Source organism: Podarcis cretensis (genome assembly GCF_951804945.1).
Source record: "Podarcis cretensis genome assembly, chromosome: 8".
In the NCBI taxonomy this organism is placed as follows: Eukaryota; Metazoa; Chordata; class Lepidosauria; order Squamata; family Lacertidae; genus Podarcis; species Podarcis cretensis.
Window position 1 is genome coordinate 28,832,562 of NC_137177.1, and position 23,942 is coordinate 28,856,503.

General features: G+C 45.4%; 1 protein-coding gene across 1 annotated transcript; it reads left to right on the top strand.

Annotated features, from left to right (window-relative positions):
* Positions 1-2,105: 2,105 nt before the first annotated feature.
* PAFAH2 (platelet activating factor acetylhydrolase 2) lies at positions 2,106-17,199 on the top strand. Its single transcript, XM_079989232.1, has 11 exons — positions 2,106-2,662; positions 5,093-5,243; positions 5,918-6,014; positions 8,525-8,593; positions 8,921-9,062; positions 10,503-10,616; positions 13,006-13,097; positions 13,245-13,415; positions 14,990-15,138; positions 15,364-16,884; positions 17,084-17,199. The coding sequence occupies exons 1-10, from the start codon at positions 2,573-2,575 to the stop codon at positions 15,456-15,458; spliced, it is 1,170 nt and encodes a 389-aa protein (XP_079845358.1). The 5' UTR covers positions 2,106-2,572; the 3' UTR covers positions 15,459-16,884; positions 17,084-17,199.
* Positions 17,200-23,942: the final 6,743 nt, after the last annotated feature.

The following is a 23,942-nucleotide window of genomic DNA, read 5'->3' on the forward strand; positions in this document are numbered from 1 at the left end:
ACCAACCATGCTGTCGTTCAGGACAATATAAATGGTAAAGAATTCAAGCAGGCCAGTTCACATCGCTGCCTCTATTTTCCGTCCCAAACAGACGGCACCTGTGAGGGCCCCAGGTTCCTCAACCTAGCTATAAGTAATAAAGCAATTCAAAAAGAGCACTTCCAGATGCTCCTGCCATAACTTATAAACATGCCCATTCCTCCTCAACAAGTTATTTAGAGAAGGGGTGGTCCCTTGGCTCCCCCCTCCAATATAGTATGACCTCCTTATTAGCAATATCACTTAAATAACACAGACTGAGTCCAGAGAAAAAAAATAAATCTGATAACACCTTATTGAGGAAACTGAACAAAAGCAGTATATAATTTGAGGAGAAAGAAATGGAGGTTTTGTCTTTCTTGGTTTGGCAGGAAGACATTCAACCAAACATACAGAGGAAAACTCCCTCAGAATTACACAGCCAGTCAGAGCATGTGCTGCCTCAGTGCAGTTCATGCCTGGTTGCTAAGCAGCATCCCATCCATCTCTTGGCTAGTTGACTTTAGCATTAACAGAATTCACCCTTATGTTACAGACTGAATGAGCCACACTGTTGCATGTCCAACACATGTACCTACTGATACCTCCTCCTTGATTCTCAGTGGCCCCATTTTGGCAACAATCTTGTTGGCACTCATGGCCTGAGTTTGCTGTTAGTGGCTGTTACTTTAATCATCACAAGGATGGTGACGAGTGGAAAACACAGACAAGGGAAAAACCATATAATGATAATAATACATGATTGTGAAAATCTCTTCATCGGATTTATGGAAAATCCAACTAGCACATTCCCTTGACACTAAGAACACTTTAAAATAAACCAATCACAAACCATAGATCTGTACATTTTCCAGTGAGCAATATACACTTAGCTCCCCTATCCTATAATTTTCAGAATAGTAAAATAACACATTAAAAAGCATTAGAGCATGAAAGTTGATATCCTGCAGGCCAAATGAGTTCAGCTGCAGGATGTGCTCCAATGTTTGACACTTAGGCTGCAAGATTAATGTATCTGTGCTCCCCAGCTGCACCCCTGTATTCTGGCAGTGCATGCTGTGCAGATTAAGTGCAGGCAGTAACTCAACAGATGAAACTTTCCATTATCATGCTGATTCATCTATCTGCTGGAGAGTATTTCGATCCCACTTTTTAAATCGAGAAAGGAATTCACTTTGCTTTAAATTCTCACGTGACTCTACCTAGTCAAAACAATATGCAAACCAGAACACAGCTATCCCTTGAAATATGCACTTATCTGACTTTTACCAGAGTTATCCTACCCTATAAAATGTGCATGAAAAATGCAGATATTGGCAAAAAATAAAATAAAAATTAAAGCCTTTTATTAGAGGAAATTGCTTGAAATAATTGGCGTACTAGACAAAATTCCATAGCAAAAATGTGTATGAGGAGAGATATGCACCAAAATGCCTTTAAACACTGGCTGAAAACTTTTCATGGCCAAAGTAAACAATTAAAGAAAACACATTTCCATAATAGTGAGTTGAGGGTTTATGTTTCTTTTTTTACACAGTTTTTATTGCTATGTAGATTTTGTTGTAAACTGCTTATTTTTTTTAACGACATAGCGGTACATAAACAGCTAAATAACAATAAAAGCTTCATAAATTCCCACGAGTATTTTACAAGAAAACCCTCAATCGGATGTGGAGAGCTGAACTGAAGACTGGAGGAATGTTAGATCGTAAGCATGTGCGGGCAGAGACCATCTAGTTTTAACTGATTGTACTGTATGCCAGCCACTCTGGGAGCCTTTGGCTGAAGCGGGGTGCAAACGCATCGAATAAGTAAACAAACAAACAAACAAACAAACAAACAAACAAGAAAACCCAAATCGACAGATCTGACCCAGAGTTCAGCTGTTGAGAAAGAGTTCCCCCTTCCTTTTGTCTTTCGCAAAAATTGTGACGAGCCTGCGCCCAAGGACGCCAGAAAAACAAACCAAGCGCTGTGTCGCAAGGCGGCGTGACGGAGTGGAGGGCAGGCGTAAGAGGATCCTGAAACGTGACAGATCCTCCTTCGCCCTTACTTGACAAATCATAGAATGGTAGAGTTGAAAGGGACCAGAAGGGTCATCTAGTCCAACCCCATTTCGCCCAACGTGGGGCTTGAACCCAGAACCCTGAGCTTAAGAAGAGTCTCATGCTCTCCCGACTGAGCGCAACGAAGCAGGCTTGGGCAGCGTGAAGGGGCGCGGGATCCTTCCGCTTTCTCGACTTCTGCACCTTAAGCCGTTTCTCTCCCCACTTTATAAGCAAAACAATACAGAGCCCAACTCGGGTCCCGCCTCCGCCTCCCGCCTCCCGGTCCCCGTCTCCGCCCACTGCGCCTCGGAGGCAAAGGGCGCGCCATGCCGGCCAATGCGCAAGCCGAGCGTCAGATTCGCCTCTCGAGGCGCAGCAGGAACCGAAGGAGGAAATGAAACTGCCCGCTGGTGTCTTTCTCAAAGAAGGGGCGCCCGCGGACCCGTCTCTTTCGGCTCGCGCTGAGAGCGAAGCAGCAGGAGAGCATGGGGGTCAGCCAGTCCCTGGGGTTGCCTCGTGGGAAGGGAGCCTTCCCGGTGGGCTGCACGGATGTCATGGTGGGGCAGACGCCAAAGGTACAGTGATTTGCTGGGGCGGGGATGGGGGCAGAAGTGAGGCTGGCCCAGCCTGTCAGCTTGGAGGGTCAACGAAGAAGGGAGCAGCGCTCCGCCGACCTGCTTCTTGTGGCATTTTTTTTTCTATTCTCCCTACTTGAAAATAGGTGGGGGTCTTGGCGGGCCACATAATGGGTCCGTCCCCCCGCCTGTGGTAGCCATTGTAATGCACTGCTAGCTGTGTGATTTTTTTATTGCTTTGCTGCGTTCCTTACATTGTATTTTATTGCGTTACAAGTTGAGTACAGAACTCTAGGATTTTGATCGCCAGTGTCCTTCACAGGCGCTAAGCTCAGGGGCGGCTGGTGGTTTACAGACCACAGCTTGGGAACCCCCAGTTATGTCACACCAATTATTTCCCATTCCTTCCCCCTTCAAAAAAAAGGCTGGTTGGAGAGAGAGCATATTCTAACACAGTAGTCGTATGAATTGGGCAATTAGTGGTTTTGTATCTTGCCTTTATTATTTTTATTTGTTTATTAGATTGTTATTTTTCTCACCCTCCACCATGACGTCCCACGGCAGGTTACAATTCTTAATTAAACATATTTTAAAATCAGTTCAAACAATTTTCAGGGCAGAGAAAATAGGGTGGGTTTTTAAAAAAATGTATATATCACATTTCTAGCCCACCTTTTCTCTGAGGAACTCAAGGTGGCATCCCCCACAAAAACCCTGTGTGGTAGCTTAGGCCGAGAGGCAGTGACAGGCCCAAGGTCACCTATTGAGCTTCATAGCCTAGTATGGATGACCACATAATAAAGGAGGCAGCCTTGCCTCTGTGGGGAGGGGGATTCCACAACTTAGGGGCTGCCCCAGGGAAGGTAGTTTCCCGGCCACCCCGGCTACCCTTTGCACTTCAGGTGGTGGTGAAACTATCCAGAGGGTGCCCTCTGCTGGTATCGTTGGTATCCCTGTGATGTTTTGTGTTGGTGACTCACTGTCACCAGCAAAGCCAGCCAAGGTTCTTTCGGGCTGGGGGAGACAGGGTTGGGCACAGAGGGAAAATGAATAATCTGGATGCCAGGACCAACTTGCAGGAAACAAACGCAGCCTGCTCTACTCCTGTGCCTTCAACATATTATTTTTATTAATTGAACATATGACAAGGAGAACATGCCTGATCTATGCCTTCTGAAGTAAGCAGGGGTGGGGAATCGCAGGTCCAAGGGTGCAAATGCAGCCCACCCAGCCTCTCGCTTTGACCCTTGGCATTCTCCACAAGCCACACCCCCTCACTGGCCTTGCGTCACTCCCTGAGGTGACAGGAAAGTGTCCTCTGAACCCTGATCCTGTAGTGCCTCTTGCTTACTTGAATAGATGAGAGGAAGAGGTTTGTGTGTTGTATGTTGAAACAAGCCTACTGTTCTGTGCAAAATATTCATATACCTGGCACATTTTTACCTCTGGAGTCATCCTCCACTGTCATGTGGCCCCCAGAGGGCTGCCTAGGGTGGAATGTGGCCCTCAGGCTGAGAAGGTTTCCTCCCCCTTTTGTACTGACTGAATTACATTAGGGCATAGGATGGGAACTGGGAGGCTGTGCCCAAAGCTTCACAGAAAAGGTGGGATTAGGAGAACAGGCTTTTTAATTTTCAAAATTAACTTTTTAAAAGAAAACAAAATGTATGTGGTTACAGATAGCTAGATTTCCCCTTGTCCTAGGCACCCCCAACCCATGAAGGCACACACCTGATAGTTGTTGTTTTTTTTTTACAATAGCGCCCTGACACGCCTCCCATGCTTTCCGCAGTACAAATGTTAATGCTACCTACAAATATGAATTAAATAAAAAATAATCATGAGATGGTTATCAGTTGCTTCGCAGAAACGTTAATAAATTTTAACTTGTTATACTCATCAAATGTATCCAGACTCTGAAGAGAAGCAGCTGAGATTATTGGTCCCATATAAATGCAGCAATGCTGGTATTCTGTTGGGCTCTTCCGATTTTGCTGTATAATCAATGAAGTCAGGCCAAATTTGTCCTTTTTGATTTGTCCCCTAAATAATCACACTTTAGTGATCAACTTCTCTGAAACTTGCTAAAAACATACCTTTTTATACCACGCCTCTATAGAAAGGCCCTCCACATATTTCCAGTATCTAGAGATGAATAGATTTGCAGCCATCAAAACAAATCCAAATACAGTTTTAACTTTTCCCATCTTTGTTCTGGTTGCCCCCAGATACTTCCCAGTGCCAGTGAGGGCTCTGGTAGCAAGTCCTGTGCTGTTACTTGGATTGATTTCAGTAAGCGCAAAGGAGACAACCGTACCTCATTCCTACGGTCTTTAATGAAGAAAAAGGTGGTGGTGGGAGAAAGTGTGGAGTCCTCCTTCTACAGGCAGGTGCTTGAGTTTACACTACAATCTCTTTTCTCTTCCTCAGGGCCTCTTCTTCCGCTTATTTTACCCCTGCATCCAGCAGGATGGGGCAGAACAGCCCTTTTGGATCCCTCGCTATGAGTACTACTATGGAATCTCTGACTACATGAACATGAACAGGAAGTGGTGTGCCCCACTGCTTAGCGTGACTTTCGGTAAGGGGTTTGCTGGCTGCCAGCATCTTGGTGCAGTAGTGCTGCTTTTGTGCCCTTCTTCTACCTGTAACCCTTAAGATCTTGAAATTTGCTCATACCAGCGGTACTATCAGGGCAGGACTTTGGGACAGAAGCTTCGGGCTCTGCTCAGCAGAATGAACTGGGATTCCCCCGCCTCCCAAATGCAGCAGTTGCTGGCTTGCAACAATTTGAAGTAACATCACATCTGCACCATATGTTTAAAGTACTTAGAATCCTGGGAACTTTAGTTTGCTATGGGTGCCAGGAATTGTAGGGGTAAACTACAGTTCCCATGATTTTTTGGGGGGAGGAGTCATGTGCTTTAAATATATAGTGCAGTAAAAGCATCTATTGGAAGAGAGACATAAGATCAGTCAATCCAGTGTCTTAAATTTACTTAACTTGTGCCACCAATACAAGCAAGAACTACGTCCGGTAGATGCCACTAACCTGCTATGTGCACCTTGCAGGGGACGCAAAAGGTTGTGCCTTTTGTATCTAAAACAATTCTGAACTTCAAGAAACCACTAAGAAAAGATGAGAGAGTGAAAGGTTTTCTTGGGTAGCGTAGCATAATTGGGATAGTGAAGCACTGACCACTTGCTGCATAACAAGGCCTTGGAACATTCATATATGACCATTGATTTCCACAGGTTCGTGCAAGATCCCTGTGAGCTGGGATGCTCCTTTTAAACCATGTTCCCACAAGTATCCGTTGATCATATTCTCCCACGGATTAGGAGCCTTTCGGTAAGTTTTTTCTGCTTACATTTCCTTCATCTTTGCAAGACCTCCTGCGGACTGATAAAATGGACAGTGCAAATGATAAAGTGAATGATGATATGTGGCTTGTCTGGTACAGTATACGTAAATCCACCACTAATGCAGTGTTGCATTGCATCAATGACATGTTGCGAGATACACCTCCAGAAAAACACACCCAAGTCTAGAAGGGCCTTTAGGCTGGAACGGCTGCTACTGGGTGACTGTAGAAGGAGAGGAGGCCCAATGGAGCTGGCCTTTCAGCAAAGGACAGTAATGCTGGGAAAAACAATGGATTGTGACCAAGAGGTCACTGCGTTAGCCTGTTGCAATCTACAGTGGTACCTTGGGTTACAGACGCTTCAGGTTACAGACTCTGCTAACCCAGAAATAGTACCTTGGGTTAAGAACTTTGCTTCAGGATGAGAACAGAAATCGTGCGCTGGCAGCAGCGGGAGGCCCCATTAGCTGAAGTGGTACCTCAGGTTAAGAACAGTTTCAGGTTAAGAACGGACCTCCGAAACGAATTAAGTTCTTAACCCGAAGTACCACTGTACCTGGCATTTCTTTGGCACTTCAGAGTATCCAACGTGCGTCACAATCTTTAGCATTCCTGGAGTTCTTAAAACAGGCAGTGTTCCTTGTCTGAGTGGCATTTTTGGGCACAATCATCTGGAACAAGAGCAGTCCTCTAGGTGCTTATAGGGCACTAAAACTGCCAACAGGTTTGGATCTATTTCAAGAGGGATTGGAAAGATGCCTTAGGTGTGAAAAGCCCGCTCTCTGCCGTCCAGTCTTCCCACAAATCCTTGTGAGCTCATTAGAAAGCACCAAGGGATAAATATTGACTAGAATGGCTTAGTTCACATGAGCCCAGACACATCTTGGATTAGACTTTGGGTGAATGGTTGTTGCTTTTTAAAGTGCATTTAGTGTTAGCTGTGATCTTGTGTTTAATTCCCCTCCCAAACTGACACCCCGTTTACACTACCATTATAAACAGGATTTCTATGTAGGAAGCTGCAAGGAACCATAGAAGTTGCGTTTTTCTTTGGAGGGAGACTGAGCAACAGTGAGGCTACTACAACCGGTTTCATACCATACACTGCAATAACATTTTAAACAGTCGTGACTTTTCCCAAAGAATTCTGGGAGTTGTAGTTTGTTAAAGGTGCTGGGGGTTGTTAGGAGACACCTATTGCCCTCACAGAGCTACAATTCCCAGAGGTACTTGGGAAAAAGGATTGATTTTGTTAAACCACACTGTGAATTGTACCTCTATGAGGGGAATAGGCGTCTTCTAACAACTTTCAGCACCCCTAACAAACTACACTTCCCAGGATTATTTTATGGATGCTATGACTGTTTAAAGTGGTGTCATCAGGCTTTAAATGTACAGTGTAAAGGTGGTCTGAAGGAGCATGGAGGGCGGGTGCCAGGTTTTAGTGTTCTGCACTCAGGGCTGCATGTGATTCAATATTTTGTAGATGATTTCAGGTGACCCAAAGCTTACTGAGGGGTGTAGAATGCAAATTTCTGATCTGGGTCATCATCACACCTTTGAATGTTTTGCCAGCAGAGCAGTTATATTCAGAGAAATGTATTCTGCATCTTGAAGAGGACAGTCTCCTGGACAGAGAGAGATAGCATACAGGTAGATTAATTTTTATTTTGAGGTTCAGGAGCAGACACACTTTGATCTGTAGCCCAGGTGTTGGGACCTATGGTCCCCTGGATGCTACTGAACTACAACTCCCATCATCCCTTGCCATTGGCCACGCTTACTGGATCTGGGAGGAGTTGTAGTTCAACAATAACTGAAGGATCAAAAGTTCCCACACACTTCCTGTGGCATTCTAGATGTTGCTGAACTACAGTTCCCATCATCCTTGGCCATTGGCCATGCTCAATGGGGCTGATGGGAGTGGTAGTCCAACAAGATTTTGAGGGCACTAGCTATGTAGTAGATTCCTAGAAACAGATGCATCCAACATATTTTAATAAGTAATTTTAGTTTATACAGTTGTACCTTAGTTCTTGAACAAAATGCGTTCAGGGAGTCTCTTCAACTTCTGGAACTGTTCGAAAACCAAGACGTGGCTTCCAGTTGGCTGCAGGAACATCCTGCATCCAATCAGAAGCCGCACCGGACATTTGGCTTCCGAAAATCATTCGAAACCAGAACACTCACTTCCGGTTTTTGATCGTTAGGGAGCCAAAATGTACGAGTTCCAAGGCAACCAAGGTATGACTGAATCTTGCATTTTATTTGTATTTTACATTTATTCGTATTTTCACCATTTTAAAAAAAAAACTTTGTTTTTAACTTCAATCTCTACTGAGAATTTTAATGCATATTATATAGTCTTGGTAAACCACACAGAGGTTTTATTTACAATTAAGCAGTACAAAATTTCCATTAAACGAAACAAAAATCCAGAGGAATTACAGGGGTTTTCCACTATTTGTAACGTTATCTTCTCTGTTTCAATTTCCAGAACTGTGTACTCTGCCATCTGTGTTGAAATGGCTTCGCGTGGTTTTGTGGTGATGGCGCTTGAGCACAGGTGAGAGGTAGAATCCCTTTAGAACAGGAAGACATCCCATTGTTTGTGTGCTTTGGTATGACTCTGATATTTGACTCTGATATGCTGCAGTTGCCCACCTCACTCACGTGTGCATTTGCTGGATTCATCCACGGTTTGTAAGCATCTGTTCCCACAATTCCAGCAGTATGAAAGGGATGTTGGTATCTAAAAGAGAAAAAGGAGAGTGTGTGAAATTGTTCCTGTGGGAACAATCTTGGTTCCAACTGGGACTCTGGAAAATTTGAGGTGCTGAACTGGACCCGTCTTCTTTGCCTGACTGCCTGTACTTGGTTTGTTTTTTCCCAGAGACCATTCTGCCTCTGCCACTTACTTTTGCAAGTTGGATCCTGAAACGCCAGACTTCCCTGAGGCTCAGATACGGGAAGAATGGCTCTCATATCAAAGGGTGCCGAAAGGTCAGAAGGAGTTTCGCTTCCGAAACCCACAGGTATGCTCTGATTTAAAAACACACACAGACACACAAACATTTGTTTTGTTCTTAGTCGACTCCTCTATGGTGCAAAGAAGAATAAATATTTGAAATATACTTGGAGTCGAGTGTGAATTTCATTCTCTTTATTCAGCTCGTAGCAGGAATGAATGAAACTTTCCCCAAAACGTCTAGCTATATATACATTATTTACACAATGGGCCCCGCGTGATTGGCTAATTCCGGGCTACTCCTGTAGGCCAGTCAGGTTGTGGATTCGCCTCCTCCAGAAGCCTGATTGGCTGCTCCTGCAGGCCAATCAGGTCGCTGATTCACTTCCACCTGGAACTAGATCGGATAGCTCCTGCAGACCAATCAGACCGCTGCATTCTGGATCCTATTGTTCTAGGATTCAGCTCAGTACATAACAATATTAAAATCTTAATATCCCTTGGCAGACTTCCCTGCTAGCAACCAGTCCAAAAAGGTTTTGTAGTACTTCTTTTTTTAAAAAAAAAAAAAAAAGTTTGAGCACCTCTCTGTGTGCCCTTGCAGCTTGAACTTGGCACAAAGATTGTGTTTTTCAAAGCAGGGGTGGCACCCTCCAGATGTTACTGGACTCTAAATCCCATCATGCCTGAACATTGGCCATGTTGTCTGATGGAAGTTGGACAACATCAGGAGAGGTACATGCTCCTCACCGTTGGCTGAACTTGGATCACAAAGAGATGAGTGTTTTCAAGGTATTATCAGCTGCTGTGATCAAAGTCATTTAAGTTAGTTTACCACTCCTCCATGCCCGTGCCCAAAAATCCAAGAAAGGTTAACAGAACATTGATCTATATATTGAGTCTACTCTATCAGTAGGGGAAGTTAAAACGTGGGCTGTCAGAGGCAAGGCCTTCACAGTGGTGGCCCCAAGGGTGTGGAAGGTTCTTCCCACCCTTGCAGGTTTCAGGGTTGCCTGAAGAAAAGGGTGGTTAGACCTGTCATCTTTTGAAAATTGTTTAAAATATGACACTGCATAAATAAATAATAAAAACCCCATAGGAGAATTTTTGTGGCTGACATTTGGTTCTTTGTCAGGGACATTTGACATGTCTCTGGGTGCTCTTCTCTCTGCTTTTTATGTTTTTTATTTTCATTTCCAATTTTGCATTGCAAAATTTGGAGCAGTTCAGATCTCAAAGGACGGCTGCGTTTCAGTTTGTGTATTGTTTCAGAAAGTGTGAATTTGATCCCTGATCCCTGATCCAGACTAATCACAAACTGTAAGCAAGGTTTGCCCTATGGTTTACAAATTGTGATTTGTTAGTAAGAGTTAAGCAACAAGCCTGGATGGCAGGCTTTCGACTCCTATTCTGTTTTCACACAAGCACTTTTAAATAGGGCTTAACCTCATTAAAGCTAGCTAACGAACAAGAGGATTAACCATAGACCTTCTTCTTGTTGTTGCAGCTTCATCAAAGAGCAAACGAATGCATACGAGGACTTAAGTTGATCCGGAGCATCGATAGCGGCAAGGATGTCGTCAACCTCTTGCGCACAGATTTTGAACTGTCTGTGCTGAAGGTAAAACACATTGCGCTCATCCGATCTGTCATGTGATGTGAGGCAACCATATACCTTACTTAATGGCTTGCCAGACAGCAAACAGCGCTTAATTCTAAATAACTGCTGCTACTAATTTCTGCGCCACAGCTGAAGTTTGTGTTCACAGCTGCTTAAGGTAGGTCGCCATTGTTCCCATTTTACAGATGGGAGGACTGAGGCTGGTTGCTCTGTATTCATGGCAGAGAAGATATTTGAATCTAGGTCCCCATAAGTAGCTCTCAAGCTTGAGGAAATCTTTTCTATGTCAGCTTTGTGTGCTAAGAAACCAGTGTGTGTTGCTGGGGATTCTGGGAGCTGCTATTCTTTCTCCCTAGCGGCATCCCAGTGGTAGAATGCTCTCCCTCAAGAGACCTGCCTGGTATCTACATCAATGTCATTTCAGTGCTAGATTAAGAACTTTAAAATTTTTTTCCATAATCTTTTAAATCTAACCTGTTATCTCTTGCACTTCTCTCTCTCTCTCTCTCTCTCTCTGTGTGTGTGTGTGTGTGTGTGTGTGGTGTGTGTTGGGGGGGCACGCTTTTAATGGATCTCTGAACTAGAGGCAGTTGTACCAATTCACCTTGCTTCAGAAGTCAATACAAGGCATACCACTGCAGGATAAGCAAACATAGTAGCAGCAGGCAGGAGAGAGAAGGAGATGCTGGAAGCTGAGTCAGACCATTGCTCCATCTAGCTCAGTATTGTTGACACTGACTGGCAGCATCTCTCCCGCATTTCAGGCAGGGGACGTTTCCTGCCTGGAGTTGACAGGGATTGAATCTGAGGCCTGAAGAACACACCACAGATGCTCTGCCACTGAGCTGAGCTACGTCCCTTCCCTGTGGCTGAGGCAGCAATCCTTGATGTGAAAACAGGAAGGGTGCAAGCATGTTCTTTTATGAGTGCCTATGTGCACCTGTAAAACGACTGTGGGCTAGTCCATTAGGGCAGAGGGGACACTGTCTCGACAACCTCTGTCTACCTCCAGCCAGTCATACCCCCCCACCTGTCCTTTTAAATTCCACCTGGGGGTGTCCTCGGCTATCAGCTTCCTCTTCCGTAGCCTCAGTGTTGTCCTTGTAGAACTCAGCAGGGAGGAGGAAGGGAAGACAATGAGAATTACTTTGCTCTGGCTCTACATTCCGTTGGCTTCCCTGCCTTCTGCCCTCCCAGTCCCAATAGGCAGCAGCCACCACTGTGTAAAACATTGCGGGGTATACATGAAGATGATTCACACAAGCAACCTTGGGCTGCTTCTGTTAACAGCCTGGCCTCGCTCGCACCCACCTCCCATCTGTCTTCCTCCTCCTGAGGCCTCCCTGTGATTGTATCCTTTGGTCACCAGGGGGAGCCAGACCCTGTTTTGCTTTTCTCAAAAGGTACATCTTGGCCACGTGGGAGCAGAATCAGCAGAAAGAAACAAAAGAAAGGCTCTCCAAAGCATTTTGTTGCTGCCTCTCCTTTTTTTGTTTCTCTTGAAAAAGCGAAATGCTTCTGTGTCCTCTCCTAGTCCCTTCTTGCTTTCCTCCTCCTGATATTTAGCAAGCCTCATTCACGTTACCAGCCCTGCAGAAGCTGTTGCATCACGTACCCTGCTTCCTGCAAGACCTGCGAGCAGTGGCTTCTGCAGAAAGCCACCAAGGAACCTTATGAGGCAGGGGGGTGGAACCTTCTTTGGCTGCACAGGCCAGATCCTTATCAGGAGTGGCCGCATGGAACATATTTGGCAGGTGGGCAGGGCCACCACCTGTCAGTCACCTGGCGCCGCAATGACATCAGGCGATATGGTGCTTTGAAGTCCCAGGGTCAGGACTTCAAAGCACTTTGCAGGCAGCAAGGTTCTACTAAAACAGAGGAGGGAGAACTTCATTTCAGCAGGGGTTTCAATGCAAGCCCCTTCATGATCAGAAAGGAGTTCATACTGAATCCTGCTAAACTGACCAACCAAAATCAACTAGGGGTGGGGCCTTTTCTGGTGGGGACCCCCCCCCCCGGGAATGCCTCCTTTTGCTGGTTGGTGGAAGCCCTGGCTTTCAAAAAACCTTTTAGGTAATCGTGACACTTTTGTTAGCTCAGTTCTGCGTTTTGATTCATTAAACAGGTTGGACAGTGCTAACGTTTAAAACCTTGGGGCTTTTTAGGGATTGTTTGTACTATTTGAGTCAAAAGAGATGGTGTCGTATTTTTAAACCAATTCAGGCAACAATCTATTCAGGAGATCCTACAGTTCATTGAACATACAATCTCCCCATACCTTGTAGCCACGACTCTCTTAGCATTCCTTGGTGATATTTTGTTGAAGAATGAAATCTCTGGGGAGTGGCTTCAACTTTCAGAGGTTTCCTTCCCTTCCCTTCCATTCCAGGACAACGTGGATTTGTCCAAAGTCTCCGTCATGGGCCACTCTTTTGGAGGAACGACGGCTGTGCTGGCTCTTGTTAAAGAAGCCCAGTTTAAGTGAGTATGCTCTAGAGGCTGCCTGGGAGACTTTGGGGCAGCCTATTTTTAAAAACTTCAGAGCGGTAGCTGGGGACGTCCTTCTAGTAACACGCTGCCTGGTGGGAATCCAAGGCCTTGGTTACCTGGTTTTATCTCCCCCTGCAGGTGTGCTGTTGCCCTCGATGCCTGGATGTTCCCTTTGGAGAACTCTGTCTACCCGAAAGTGACCAAGCCGGTGCTTTTTGTCAACACTGAGTCCTTCCAGACCGCGGAGAGCGTGGCCAAAATGAAAAAGATCAGTGCTGTGAGCAATGAAACCAAGGTTATAACCATCCTGTAAGTCTGAAGGTCTGGACTTGCTCAACTGGTGTGATCAGAGCTTTGTCATAATACAGCTCTACACAGGGAGTAAATGATTGCAGGTTTGCAATCTGAAGCAGCTGTGACACATAGAGGAAGCGAGGAGGGGGAATGAGACAGACAGGGGAGGGTTGAGATGATAAGCAGAAAAAGAGATGAAAACCAGTTTGCAAAAGCACAAGGAAAGGATAATAAAACATAAAAGAGGAGTGCGGAGTCCCAAAAGAACCAAGATAGGATCAGCCATCAGAAATGACATGCCGCCTTGATTCATACTTAAACTGTTCAGTTCTTTATTATTGCAGTCAAAGATCAGCCACTAAATTACAATCAAACACATGCAATTAGCAATTTATGAGCCAGCAGACTATGAAAAATTAACAGCCCAGCCCAAAATCTAAGACGTGTGTGTGTGTGTGTGTGTGTGTGTGTGTGTGGTTCACTGGTATGCTTAGGATGGATTACTGAGTAAGAAGATCCGGTTCCTAGTCATGCATTCTGATGCACAGAATTTTGCCATTTTGGTAGTAATTTCATTAGGGGTGTCTTGACAGGAAGAGGAGGGAGGTGTAAAAATTATCAGCTCTTCCTGAGAAATTAATTTGAATGGGTGTAATATATAAGGAGCAAATGTCTTTATAGTATGAACAGTATAGTTATGCACGCTCAGCCATTTTGATGCCCAATTGACAAGGGCAGACACACTGGTTACACATTTACTAGTGAAAGCTCTGCTATAATATTTGGGAATTTCTAGAGCGTAAAGGTAGGACGCAGGTGGCGCTGTGGGTTAAAGCCTCAGCGCCTAGGGCTTGCCGATCGAAAGGTCGGCGGTTCGAATCCCTGCTGCGGGGTGCGCTCCCGCTGCTCGGTCCCAGCGCCTGCCAACCTAGCAGTTCGAAAGCACCTCCGGGTGCAAGTAGATAAATAGGGACTGCTTACCAGCGGGAAGGTAAACGGCGTTTCCGTGTGCGGCTCTGGCTCGCCAGAGCAGCGATGTCACGCTGGCCACGTGACCCGGAAGTGTCTCCAGACAGCGCTGGCCCCTGGCCTCTTAAGTGAGATGGGCGCACAACCCCAGAGTCTGTCAAGACTGGCCCGTACGGGCAGGGGTACCTTTACCTTTACCTTTTAGAGCGTAAAGGTAATCGGCTAGAATGAAGCTTTTGCTGCAGTTTCCAGCTGCTGGTACACTCAACAAACTTAAGCTGTGCAAAGTTCATTTGGGATTTGGAGGTCAAATTCGTAGGAAACTATTTTTTAACCAGCAGTTAAATAAACGTGGCATTTTCCCTTTAAAGAAGGGGCCTGGTGGATCAGACCTGAGGCTGGGGGAGAAGTTTGATTCAGTTGTGTTTAAAGGCAAATGTACCTAATCTGCACTTTCCGAAGTGGCCTCATCCTTCGAAATGGGCACTTCTCTGAATTTTGTGCTGCAGTTTTCCTGCCAACTGTTGTGTGCAAAAATGCATATACTAGAGCAGTGTGTGCATACAAATGCATATGTTCATGAAAAGAGCATTGTCAAAGTGCTTGTGTCCACTTCTCAGGGGTACAGTCCACCAGAGTCAGACTGATTTCACCTTCCTTGCGGGGAACCTCGTGAACAAAGTCTTCAGAACCAGAGGCACCATCGACCCCTACCAGGGCCTTGACATCACCAGCCAGGCCTCTCTTGCCTTCTTGCAGAAACACCTCCGTAAGTCAATGTGGTGGTGGTGTTTATGGACTGTGCCTTTAGAGGAAGGTGGTGGTTGTTCCAGCAAGCTGGGAGGGTTTTAAAGAATTGCTATTTCCTCTGGGTACTAATGGATCCAATGGTATTCTTCCTTTTAATGCTTGTAGCAGAGCCTTGCCAGCAGTTACATCATGTGCAATAATCATCTTCCTAGGCTAATCCCCATTTCTTTTCATCCTTCCCTAGAGCTGAAAGAAGATTTTGATCGGTGGGATAGTCTTCTGGAAGGCGTTGGTGATTCTGTAGTTCCGGACAGCCCTTTGCAGAAGTCCAGCCTCTAGACCTGGGGGAACGAACTTAATCTCTCTCAGGTGCTTTTGGCCAGTCTCTGTTTTCCCCAGCTTATGAAGCTGGGAGGAGCATGTTCTAAAAATCAGTCACTGTCCAGACACAGCACCTGCTATCAACTTCATGGTGGGTTTCTTCTTGCTGCTGCTACAAGAGTTCCCTAAACATGCTCCTGATCTCTCCAGGACTACAGAGAGGTGATCAGAAATGCTTCCATCTTTTGGGCTGATCTGTCTGTTCCTCTGTGATTGTTTGGAGGAATAGAAATAAGGGTTGTCACTTTGGGGACCCATCCTTGAGGAAGTTCTCTTGCACAAAGTCTTGCAGAAATGAAAGGGAGCTTGACCACAACATAGCACGTTTGGGTTGAATTCCACCTTTGACGGCATCCTTTGCCAATAAAAATTAGCAGAGTGCTTTTTTTGGAGTTGTGAAACATTTCTGAACAAGACAAAAAATGTCAGCCAAATAGTGGCATTAAGTGAATGAAGGGTTGGGCCTAGTGGTCTACAGCTCACCATAGAAACTAGAATGAAGATTATTCCAGGTTGGAGAAGTTCAGTGCTGTGTAGAAGCATCTCTCTCTGAATGCTTTCTTTATATATACCAGTTATTTCACAGATGTTCTCAGAACTATCATCATCTTTCAGACTGATTCCTCTTGGTGCCTCTGTAGGCTTTTCTTTTTTTTAATTGTACCCAAACAGTAATGCAATCTCTTTGGGGCGTAGTGAATCTCTCTATACAGTTACAATAGGCCAAATTTAGCAAAGACGGTGTAGGGAAGCAATTGTGACTTTGATTTCTACAAATGGAGATCCTGGTCCTTAAATATGTCTTGAAATAATATCTTCTGGCCCTCACAACTCCTTTAATCATGGAGAAGTGGGCATTAGCCGTAGTTATACATCTGTGTGAGACGGAAACTCCTCTTCAGCTGGCCTGCAGGCTAAGAAAAGAACTTCTAGGGATGCCTTGTACCAAGAATGCACCTGGGGGCGTCTGAGCCCCAAAAGTGTTAATGCAGCTTAGCAGGAAGGCCTTAATTAATATAAGCCAAGGCTGCACCCCAGAACCCTTGAGTTCAATAGCAAGGCTCGAACCTGCAACACATGAAGTACTTGCCAGATTGCTTCGGAGCACTTTCGAAGCAGCACTCTTGCATATCCTGTATGCACTTTAATTTTGGTCTTAATGGGGAAAGTAGCTAAGAGTGCCACCTTTGAGTCTTGCTGATGAATGTGAGTGTCAGGTATATCTAACCCTGTCTGGTACAAGGTGTGACCCTCCACATATGGTGGATCTTCCCGAATGCTTGAATGACCCTCCTGTGTTTACTGTATGCCCAAGACAGCAAAAACCAGGACCTAGTTTACCTCCACCGTGTTGCCTTCTCCAGCCCTGGTGCAATTCCAGAAAGTGCACAGCCTAATCATAGAATCATAGAGTTGGAAGAGACCACAAGGGCCATCGAGTCCAACCCCCTGCCAAGCAGGAAACACCATCAGAGCACTCCTGACATATGGTTGTCAAGCCTCTGCTTAAAGACCTCCAAAGAAGGAGACTCCACCACACTCCTTGGCAGCAAATTCCACTGTCGAACAGCTCTTACTGTCAGGAAGTTCTTCCTAATGTCCCTCTTGTGTCCGTCAAAAGTGCCTGCGTTGATTTTTGTTTGTTTGAATTCTGTTAAATTGGAAACTTGAGCTTCATAACATGTTTATATACAATTCATTTTGCTTGGACTCTTTATTTTTACAAGGAGGGAGGAGACAGTGGGATCACAGGACAGAGCAAAGGACCCTTCTCAATAGCCACTCAGGTTATATGGTTAGGGTGAGAGATAGGCAAATCTGTCAATTTCAGTTTCCATCCATTTTTTAATTTTTCCAATCTTCAGTTATCCACATTTCCACGCCAGTTTGCAAATTTTTGTCTCAAAAGCGCTCGTTAAAGTTCATCAGCATTTTATTATGCATTTCTTCTAATGTACATATTTTTCTATGCAATTTTGCCTAATATACACATTTTTGCAAAGCAGTTTTCCCCAGAATAATGCACTTTTGTATTTTATATCCACTAATATATGCATTGTTATGCACACCTTCCCATAGTGGATGCGTTTTTGTACACATCACTTGGCTGGAGAAAGACATTGCAAAAATTGGAAAGTACAAACATTGGAGTGTGGCTGTGTTTCGGTTTGCATATCATTTTGGATCACCGAAACCGCAGGCTGATTTTCTGGAGGAGAGAACCATTTTGTACACAGCAGTTGCCCAGTTTCACACACGAAATGAGTCCTTCTTTTTTTAAAAGCCTTTGGTGCTTAACCCAACCTGTAGATAAATGTCGAAAGCAAATTGTGTGCTAGTGGATTGACATCCTGGATCTGAAGACAAAATTACTTTTCCACACAGCAATGGTGACAGAACTCAGAATGTGATCCAAATTATTCTTTGCTGAATAAAGGGGGCTGTTTGATCATAACAGGGAACCGATCTCCAGCAACGAGAATGGTCCACTCTTGGCTGGGTGCAGCAAAGTGTTGCTGTGACATCTGTGGCTCTGCATGGTGGTTGCTGTGAGCCTCTGTTGGTGATGAAAAGGCGAACACAGAGAACACAGGTTGCTGCTGCCTCCCTCTTAAGAATGATCAAGCAGCTTATGCAACACAGGCTGAAGAACCAACTTTCCCACAGTCATGTCCAGCCTCTTTGCATAGCCAGTTAGCACAGGATGCTTGAAATCGAAGCCTTCCGGTGCCCTTTGGCTCTTGCAGGTTCTCAGAGGACAGTGGTGCCCCCTCCATGCTCTGCTGCTCCCCCCGCCCCACGTCCTCCACCAGCACTGCCCTAGCTAGGCAGTGTAGACGCTGTCTTTCCAACCCCACACACAGACGCCCTGGTTGCTTGCTTGCTCTCTCTCTCCCCCCCCCCCCCGGCTTAGCAGGCAGTGATGGGGAAGAAGCAGGTTCCTTCATCTTTCCTCCCCCAAAACAGTTTTTCAGTGTGGAGGTTGGGGGAAGGGTTTTTGAAAAACAAAGAAGGAGGAATGTTGTGCTGACTGGTACTTTGGAGCACTTCCTTGCCACACAATGATGTCTTGTTCATTTGTTGCCACGTTGCCCCTATCCTCAGCCTGGCATGCATTTGGAGGCCCCCGGGCTGTGAGGGCCCTAGACTTGGGCCCTGGCCTTAATAACTCTCATAAAAACATTGAAGCTGGCTCACATCACATGCACAGCATACGTGTAAAGCATGTTTAGCGCACATTTAAAGCACCATGACTTTCCCCAGTGAATCCTAGGAGCTGTAGTTTGGTAAGGGTGCTGGGAATTGTAGCTCAGGGAGGGAGGAAACTGCAGTTGGGGAAGAAACCAAGTGCTTAAAATGTAAGGTGTAAACCACAGTGCCAATCACACATACAAAAGAGCTGGATCTGGACGATCTGTTGGCAATATAAGGCCACACTCAGGACATGTATGTGTTGCCAGCTTAAAGCACAAAGAGGCTGCCCCCTGCTGCATTTCTAAAGCCAGTGTGGTGTAGTGGTTAGAGTGTTGGACTGGGACCTGGGAGACCAGGGATCAAATTCCCATTTGGCCATGAAGCTCCCTGGATGAGCTTGAGCCAGTCACTGCCTCTCAGCCTAATATACCTTGCAAGGTTGTTGTTGGGTTAAATGAGAAGGGAGAGAACCATGTACACTACCTTGAGGAAAAGGGATAGAAATGTAATAAAACAAATGAAATAATTTGTTTCCCCATATCTGCACCCTCCAACTCTTATTCAATGAGGCCATCATCTGCGCATGTGCTGTCATCTGTGCATGTGCAACAGCCACCTAAAATGTACACAGCTCAGCATAAACGCAGCTTAACATTTTCAAATTGGATGGAAGCTGGTTTCAGGGAAGGCCATCATTCAGCAGCATTTCTCAAGAAACTGGGTACTTGGCTTCAGATCCCAGCAGTGGGGACGCACTGGAGCCTGAGTAAGCAGTAATGTGCCGACAGCCTCATTCTTTCTGTGGAAGAGTCGCTAAAGAGGAGCAATATTCATCAGACTGCTGTGGCACACCAGGAAGGATCTTGGTTTGGGTCAGTCCACGCCCGCCTCCTGTTTTCCATCTCCTGTTTTCACCCTACAATGCCTCTCCCTCCTCTCTGCACAAGGTGATGGAACGCCAAGAGGCAGCTGTCATGAGCTCACCTTGCCCACAACTCTGTCACCCTCTCACTGACTGTGCTAACAGAGCAGCTTGCCTGGTGAAAGGCTGCTTCCCATCAGGGCTTAGGCCAGAGCTCTGAATCACACAAGCCAGAGTGATCCTAAACAAGGAAAGTATTTTCAATAGAAAATCCTTTAAAATCTACAGGGAAGTACACGTTTAAAAGAACTTATGAAGTGATCCAAGTGCTGTGCGCTGACTCCGTTCTTTGGGAGCGAAGGGAACGGTACAGAAAAAAAAGCATGGCTGACCCTGTATAACTTCCCCCAAAGAATTATGGGAAGTGTAGTTTATCCCTTGTGGAACTGCAACTCCAGCACCCGTAACAAACTACAGTTCACAGAATTCTTTGGAAGTCCTGTGCTTTAAACGTATGGTGTGCACACAGCCTTGCTCTGTGCTTGTTAAATGTGCATAGTGGCAAGGAGTACCACGCAGTAGCCACAGAGAGCGTGGGAAGCTGCATACACTGTGTTAAAGGGAATGGGGACAGAGCAGGGAGACAGCATGCAGCCTTTAAACAGTCTCAAGGATTTTAGATGCTGAAGTGGACTGTTACCTAATTTACAGTTCACGATCCACCCAGATTGTATCAGGTGAGCAGGGCAGTTTTCTCCTGCAACCCTAACTGATGAGATTGTAGCCAGGGGTTTTGCAATGTGATCAGTATTGTCCCTCTGAGATTGATGGGACTGTGCAGGGGATGAATGAAGATATAGGGGTTGAAAGGGGTCAGAAAGGGCCTAGGGGTGGGAAAGAAGCTTATATTGTATAGTGTGAAAAATTAAATTAGGAACTTGTTGTTGTTTAGTCATTTAGTCGTGTCCAACTCTTCGTGACCCCATGGACCAGAGCACGCCAGGCACTCCCGTCTTCCACTGCCTCCCATGGTTTGGTCAAACTCATGTTGGTAGCTTCAAGAACACTGTCCAACTATCTCATCCTCTGTCGTCCCCTTCTCCTTGTGCCCTCCATCTTTCCCAACATCAGGGTCTTTTCCAGGGAGTCTTCTCTTCTCATGAGGTGGCCAAAGTATTGGAGCCTCAGCTTCATGATCTGTCCTTCCAGTGAGCACTCAGGGCTTATTTCCTTCAGAATGGATAGGTTTGATCATCTTGCAGTCCATGGGACTCTCAAGAGCCTCAGAAATAAAGGGCCCGGGCAAGCACAGAGTGTACCTTCTTTGTCAATGAGGTACCTCTGTGTTTAATAATATTTTTTGTTTCTGTTTTATGAGTTCTGGTAATGGTGACTGGTGATTAATCAATGTTGATTACCACATTTTTCCACGTATAAGACAATTTTTTTGCTAAAAAAAATTAATCAAAAATTGGGGGTTGTCTTCTACACAGATGGTGAATGCACAGGCTCTGGAAAGGGCAGCCCAGGCTTGGGCTAAGGCTCTGACCCAATTTCTTAATTCGGGGTTCAAAAAAATAGGGGTTGTCTTATACATAGGTGTGTCTTATACACTGCACTGAAAAATACAGCATATATTTATACTTCTTGACTATTTCATCTACATTCCTAAGAATTTGAGTTGGGGTCAATGACAAGCTTATGATGGAGTCAATGAACTCAGATGTATGGGAGACCCTGTTAAGTCTCTGGCTCTCCTGGTCACTGCTAGACTCTGGGGTCATGATGACAGGAGAGGTCTTTCAGCTGCCACCCAGTGATAAGGTGCACAGAGGCCGTTGTGAGAAAGACTCTTGTCATTTCCTTTCATAACAGCCTAAGAAGGCGACTGGTGTGGAAATCACAGCTCACTCCCACCCTGAATCAGCATTGCTAGGGATTTGTTCTGACAGCGACACAGAGCACAGAGAATTAGCTTGTCTCACCCAATTCGTCCTGGCAGCGCTAGAGAAAGGCGCATATCAGGTTGTGCAATGTGGTTATGTAACAGGGCTGGGGTGGTGCAGGGAGCATCTTGGGCAGCAAAGAGAGACAGTGGAGCTACCTCTGGAGGTGCCTGCGCACAGCAAAGGAAAACTTCACCCCTGCTCTCAGTGCTGCTTGGCTTTTGATCGCACACATGCTGCCGTCCTCAAACAGGTTTTCATCTTTCAAGTGGCATCTTGCAGGTGGCAATGCACAGGGGGCAGAAAGCTTTCATTGGGAGCAGCTGCCCCCCGCCACCCACTGCAGCCCCAGACATGCATTTGTTTCTGATCAAGATGAGGCCTGACAAAAGCGCGAGGAACAGCCTTCCCCAGGGAGCGGTGGACAGCTGTAAGGGGCAGTGCCGTCCTGCCTCAGACATATGCCTGCCCTCCAAAGCTAGATTTCCTCCTGCATTTCATGACTGCAATGTAGCCCAATAACTTAAATTGGGGGGGGGGCAAATGTGAGTCCCTTTCCACACTAAAGCCAGGGACCTATGGTCCAATGCTATACTTCATGGATTTTAGGTGTTCCCTATAGGAAGCCATTAGGCTGCATTTCCATATAAGGCATAATCTGAGTAGGATGTTTAATTATGGAAGAACCTCTGGCTTCAAAGCCAAAGGATGAATTAAGAGTTCTCCGAGTCTCTTCCACTGATACAGTTGTATAATCTTTCGGCTCCATTAACTCCACCACCTGTCATTGAAAACTGGGACTCAAGCATCTTCCTCCAGCCGCCCCCACTCTTTTTAATCTCCATTTTACTGTATCCTAGACAAAAACAGTAAGCTTGCATGCAAACACAGGCTGAGCATAGGGAAGGAAAATCTGGTGTTAAAAACAGTGACATGAAGAAGAGCTATTTTCGGTCTTAGGCAGTTTTGATCACATAGCTTTTCTTCAGGGCCTCTGAGATTTATTCGCTATAGGAAAAGCGGATGTAGTTAGCATATTAGTCATGCAAATGTGCCCTGCTGGAAATGATGTACATTTGTGATATCATAGCAGATCATCTCCTCTTTGGGCACTCATAAACAAGAAAAATTGTTTGTGTGTGTATGTGTGTGTACGGCCACATCAAAGTATTGACGAAGGCTATTTCCAATCATTCAAATTATGTATTTAGCTATGGCATTTATTTTTATTCCGTGTTACCAAAAGCAATCTACATATTCATCAAATACGAACACTGACTCTGAAAGCAAATCTAGCTTTCAAACATGTTACATTTGCATTTAATTTCCGCACCTCTGTAGCAAAGCTTTCCAGGAAGCACAACACTTATGGGAGCCAGGGGCAAAGAGGGGGACAGCTGGGTGTCTGCCAGTGGTGGCTGGTGCCCATTGGGACTGGTTAGGTGGAAGACAGAGAGCCCCACAGTAGGCGGAGCCAGAGCCAATGGCTGACGGAGCCAACTCATTCTAGTTTTGTCCCCATCCTCCTCTCTGTAGAACTCAGTATTCCACAGGGGCAACACTGAGACAAAAAAGCAGGAGGAAGCTTACAGCCAGGGCCAGCCTCTGGACAGGTTATAAATAAGGAGGGAGACAACTGCAGGCTAGCTGTTGTCTGCAGACCACAGTTTGTCAATTCCTGATCTAAGTGATCTTGCAGGTCTCCTCCTGTGCAGATGGTGCTGTTTTGGCTGCATCAGGAACTGTACATGGAGAATTGAGTTCACTATTAATATGTAGCAGGAGTAGGGAGCCAGGCAGGGCTACTTATCAATGATCTGATATCACAGGTGATGGCACAGCGAGTCACAGGCACTGACAATCAGCTGGTTGTTGGCATTTACCAAGCCCTGTGTCTTTGCAAGCACCTCCAGTCAGCTGGTTGTTGGCACCTGCAAAGTTCTGTGCTTTTTGCAAGGACTAGCAATCATGGGGGTCCTTGCAAAAGCACAGGACTTTGCAGGCATCACCAGTCAGCTGACATCAGGTGTAGGGGATCTTGGGAATGAGATGGCTTTACCAGGCAAGAGGGATGGTCTACCAGGCTAATTATATCTTCAGGCCAGAAGTTACCCACAGCTGGTATATAGGATGGCAACTCAGCTTGACAGGAAAGGTGCTCCCCATTACCTGATAATTTTAGTTATTATCTCCTTTCTTCTTTTTAAAAACTGTATTAGTTTAAAATGTACAGAAAACAAAGAGAAAGAGGGGGAAATTTTCAGGCTTTAATAAAAAAAAATCTGAATTGATCACGTACAAGGTTTCAATTACAAGCAATTGCAATAGCTAATTTCAAAATCCATATGCAAAAATCATGGGAAAGGATTAGTTGAACATTACTGTATATCTAGAAACAAACACAAAATAAGAAAAGTAAGTATAAATATAAGACTATAC